The sequence below is a fragment of the Nicrophorus vespilloides genome, unplaced genomic scaffold (assembly GCF_001412225.1).
Source record: "Nicrophorus vespilloides isolate i.1.1-1 unplaced genomic scaffold, Nicve_v1.0, whole genome shotgun sequence".
Classification (NCBI taxonomy): domain Eukaryota; kingdom Metazoa; phylum Arthropoda; class Insecta; order Coleoptera; family Silphidae; genus Nicrophorus; species Nicrophorus vespilloides.
Window position 1 is genome coordinate 2,748 of NW_017096444.1, and position 5,367 is coordinate 8,114.

Below are 5,367 nucleotides of genomic sequence, written 5' to 3' on the forward strand. Positions count from 1 at the left end.
CCATCTGGTGGTGGTATCCGGCAGGGGATTATTTCTACATATTGTACATAGAACTGTCGTGTCCCAGGGATGATTTTCTGGACACTGTGGGAAATCTTCTTCTGATTTCTGTTGTGGAGCCTTAGGTTTGGTAAATAATGAATTGAACGAGTTTTACTTTTGGTTTATTATTAAAATATTCGATACGACTTGATTCTTTTGCGTTCTTCCTAAGACTAATTACAAATCCTTACTCTGCGTATAAAGTTAACTAAGCAAGGGGTGGGAGTTTGAGGAGTAAGCACGATTTTGATAAGACTGCTCTTATACGGATTTTGCCAATTCTGCGTCTGGTTGAAAATATGAGCGATGTTCTTTCAGTAGCTGGTCTCGATGAAAATGCTTATTCTGCGTCTGGTTGAAAATATAAGCGTTGTTCTTTCAGTAGCTGGTCTCGATGAAGGTTACCTTTATGCTGATGCATATATTTATTATGGCGACTAAGAGACACTTTGTTAACAATAATAATTGTAATAATAACGGTTGGACACAACAGAACAAATCCGCGATTCAACTAAGTCATGCGAAATTAGTTTTCGTATACAACAAATCTGGTTACTCTGTATCGGGACCGTTTTTTCTATATATACTTTCTTTTTTTGTATAGTATATTTTTTTTATATTTATATATACATACATATATATTTAGGTTTTAAATCCCATGTACATACTTCCTTCCCAATTTGCTTAGTTTCTTCCACTAATTTCGATGCAATTTATGCATTACTTTCGCTGTTTACTCACTGACAATCACAGCTACTATCTATCATGTTGAACGCTGTAAAATATTACAAAGAAATTGAAGATCTTAAAGTAATCTTAGCTGCAATCGATTTTATATTTGATGGAGTCGAATCGGAAGAAGAGGTTTATTTTCTTCAGTGCTGCTGCTGCTTTTGATATGTTCGCACGACGAGGCTGGTATCGTAGACTGCACTGTATTTACCCTGTAACGACTGGGAATCTGAGGAAGCAAAGAAGCTTCAATGTTTTCCGATCTGTTGGTCAACGAAGTTGACTGTTGACTAATCGACTCCGAATCTCTGATTCATCCGAAGAAGTATCACTCAATCGACTGCATCTGAAGCTTGAAGAGCTGCTGTTAATGTTATCTTGCAAACTTAAAAGCCTGGACTCCAACTCTTCCGGCTTGAAATGAGCCGGAGTCGGAGCCGCGTTGAGTGCATTCGACGGATGCATCCCTGGAGCTCGCCGATGAACTACAGCTCGAAGATGATTTGCTTGAAGACGAGCTACTGCTCGAAGAAGAGCTGCTGTTGCTACTTAAACTGCTAGATGATGTGTTCGACATGATGCGGAACTTCTAAATGAATACCTTCGATTTGCAAGCACCTCCTTTTATACTCGCAAATTCCACTGATAAAAATTCAATTATTAATAATAAAAAAACAACAGTACACTAAAAATAGGAATTTACTAAACCATAGAATAAAACAATCACGAAATAATACAATTGAACTGAACATTTTCAATAATAAAAATGATACAAATTAATAAATAATATGAATTTACTAAAACAGTTGTCTAAAACTGTCAAGAAATGAAACATTTGTTAACTGAAATTTTTATAATAATTCAATTAATAATAATAAAAAAAATCAAAAGTTAATAAAAATTAAAAGAGAAGAAAAACATTAGTTATTTCTTATCAGACTTCAAATAACCCATTATCATAACATATGTGTTTAGAAAATAAATTAAAGTATTTAATTATTTTGCAAATGCTCAATTCAATCACTTTTTCTAGATGGATTATTACAAGAACCGTGAACTGCTAAAAAGGACGGTTAATAGGTTGAATTATTTTACAAGAAACGCGTGGCAACACCGTGCGCTGAAAAAAGGAACGCTTGGCTTCAATAAGATAAGCATGGATAAAAGAATTAATATGAGTTGAGAGTTAGCTGATATAAAGTGCAAAATAGAGAGTTGAATATAATTTTATTATTGTTGTTAAATATAAATATAGTCGAATATAGTTTAATGTACACCCACATAACTTGGTCCTTCGTCATAGCAAATTCTTCAATATTTGATAAAAATATATTCAGAATAAAAACTGTAAATCATTGGAGACGTCCTCACGCACTTTCGATTGTATCAATGATACTCTGGGTTTCGGGTGGTTAAGACTCTCATACATGCCTTCCATCAGCATGGCTTTTATTTCCGCCTGCCTACTTAGAGGAGCACGCTGTGGTGGCTGTGGTGATGTAATCGTAAAATTATTTTGTGTGCCGGTTGGAACTTTTCGAGGTCTTCCTCGCTTCCTTACCTCTGGGTTCACCTATATACCACTAAGCACTGGAGGTTTATATTCTTCAGTGCTGCTGCTGCTACTACTTTTAATACTTTCGCACGACAAGGCTGGTTTCGTAGACTGCACTTTATTTACCCTGTAACCACTGGGAATCTGAGGCAAAGAAGCTTCAATATTTTCCGACTTGTTGGCCAACGCATTCGATTGTTGACTGATTGACTCCGAATCTGATTCATCGGAAGAAGAGTCACTCAATCGTCTGCATTTAAAGCTTGACAAGCTGCTGTTCACCTTATCTTGGAGATTTAAAAGCCTGGACTCCAACTCTTCCGACTTGAAATGAGCCGGAGCCGAAGCCGGAGTCGGAGCCGCAATTTGAGTGCGTTCGACGGATGCTTCCCTGGAGCTTGCCGATGAACTACTGCTCGAAGATGTTTTGCTTGAAGACGAGCTACTGCTCGAAGATGAGCTTCTGCTCGATGAAGAGCTTCTGCTCGAAGAAGAACTGCTGCTGCTGCTTGAACTGCTAGATGATGTGTTCGACATGATGAACAACTGTTAAATGAATACCTTCGATTTGCAAGCATCTCCTTTTATACTCGAAAATTTCAGCAATGACAGTTTTATTGCACTACAAACTACCTACTACTGCCTTACAAATTTTGAAAAAGCGCGCCAAACGAAGAGTTTGAAGCAGCGATTACTGGTACAACTACTTTCTAACACTGCAGATAAATAAAAAATAATAATGAACATTATTATAAACTTTTAAGTATAATAATTAACATCTTCCGTATTTAATTATAATACAAAATTATTGTTAAGGATTTATTCTTTAAATAATTGTATAAAGAAGTACTTTCTTAATTATTGTCAAAAGTAACAAAACAAGTTTTGCTTGTTAAACAAATAAAAAATAAACTTATTGTTTATATTAACATTCAGTTAATAAATAATGTTTTTCAAAATTTTTCAGGAGATTTCAAATAAAAAAAACAATATTATCCACTTCAAAAATTGATATTTAGTAAATTATTTGAAAAATGTAATATTCAATGCCAAGTTAAAATAAAAAAAATCGTTAATAATTATATAAGAAAAGCTTTAAATAACTTTAAACTGTTAAACTTTTTTGTTAAACATATATTTACTACTTTTTTAATTATCGTCAAAAGTAACAACTGGAGAAAACAAGCAAAACAAAACATTAATAAAATAAATGTTTATATCAATTTAAAAAAAAAACATGAAATTTATAATTAATTTTGTATGGAATAAAAATTGTGCAACGGAATTAAGAAAGTTGAAAAACTTTGCTATAAAGATTCAGTAATTATTAATATTATTTAATTCATACAATGTATTTTTTCATACAATGTTAAAATAATTAGTAAAATTATGATTAATTAATTATAAACTAAAGCATTAAATTAATAAATAATGTTTCGTGCTACTTTTCAGTAGATTTGCAATAAAATTTGCAACTTTATTCATCTCAAAAATTGATATTTAATATCAATGTTTAAATAAACGTATTTTTTTCATACAATGTTAAATAATTAGTAAAATTATGTTTAATTAATTATAAACTAAAGCATTAAATTATTTAATAATGTTTATCCACTTGTTTTCCGTAGATTTACAAAGATTATTCCAACTTTTACTCATCTCAAAAATTTGTAAGTAATGAAATAATAAACAAGAAATAAACTAGTAGGAAGGCAAAATTATTTTCAATTAATTCCTTTAATTTCTTAGTGAAGAGACCGTCAAAATGTATAGTTAAGATGATAGTGATAATGATGATTATTATTAAAAACAGGTTCACGAACAAAAACGATTTCCAGGAATCGTTCCAGAATATTTGACGAACGTTAACCCTTTACTTCTGTAAGGTAAAATCACAAAAGAAAGTTTCTCTTTAATGCACTTATAGAAGAAGAAAATTATTTTTAATTAATCGAAATAATTTAATAAACTTTTTATTCATTAATTTATAGCTTTGTTTTACTTTTATGAATATAAGTAATACCTTGCATAGTGCGGGTAACCGGTTCTGTTTGAAAACCTACTATTCGATGAATAGGACAATAATTCTGATAGCGCGGCTTCAATCAGTCCGGTTTCAAAATTTGAAAAGAAAGTAAATTTTTGGTAAGCAAATTAAAAATTAATTTACTCAACATTTTTTTTATACATAAATGACCTTTTTATACACTGAACTGTCTTTTTGTAAGGTATAGTTTTCTATGATTTTGGTTGCTTGATTAGTACGATATTAAAGAGTACGGAATACGAAACAGACGCACTGTGCAAATTATTGCTGTAAACGAAAGAGAAAATTAATTTAGACTGCTTAGCGGAATTTAAACCATAATATTTTACTATTCGTTTTTATACAATAATTCTGATAACGCGGCTTTATTCAGTACGGCTTGAAAATTTCAAAAGATAGTACATATAAATTAAAAATAAATTAAAAAAAATATTACTCAAAATTATTTTTTTCTACATAAATGTATGTTTTTTGTTCCATTAGACTCAACTATCTTTTTCTACGGTTTATTTTTGTTTGATTCCTTGATTGGTTCCTTGATTAGCGTGATATTAAAGAGTATGTTATATTGACGAAACTGATTACCCGCACTGTGCGAGGTATTGCTGTAAATGAAAAAAAAAACAAAATTAATAATTACTTTTGCTTTATCAATTTAGTTACGTTCTTTGAACGAATTTCCATGTAACAAATCGTTGCCATGGGAACTGAATGTGTCTTAATTAAGCAATTAATAGTAGTTTATGAACGTTGGCGTGTCTTAAGGTTGGCGTGTCTTCGGCAAATAGCATTAACGAGATTTAAATTCGATTAGGGGATGCGATTTTTTTTCCACGTCTCGCAACTATTTTAATCCAGTGTTTAAAGAACGGATCTAAGCAGCTTTAGGAGTCAAGTAGCTTACGTGAACCAATTTTCCTTTTGGCTCTCCAACTTGCTCTCCCATGTCCATACACATATCCATATTCACCGGTGGATTTTCTGGTAGCGT

At 31.8% G+C, this 5,367-nt stretch overlaps 1 protein-coding gene across 1 annotated transcript; it reads right to left on the reverse strand.

Moving 5' to 3' along the window:
• Positions 1–2,347: 2,347 nt before the first annotated feature.
• LOC108557027 (uncharacterized protein DDB_G0271670-like) lies at positions 2,348–2,866 on the reverse strand. The gene has a single exon (XM_017913398.1). It carries the CDS (start codon positions 2,864–2,866, stop codon positions 2,348–2,350), a length of 519 nt encoding a protein of 172 aa, XP_017768887.1.
• Between the last annotated feature and the right edge of the window lie 2,501 nt (positions 2,867–5,367).

Excerpts from the sequence above, each read along its gene's own strand:
- LOC108557027 (XM_017913398.1), bottom strand. The coding sequence starts at position 2,866 with ATGTCGAACACATCATCTAGCAGTTCAAGCAGCAGCAGCAGTTCTTCT.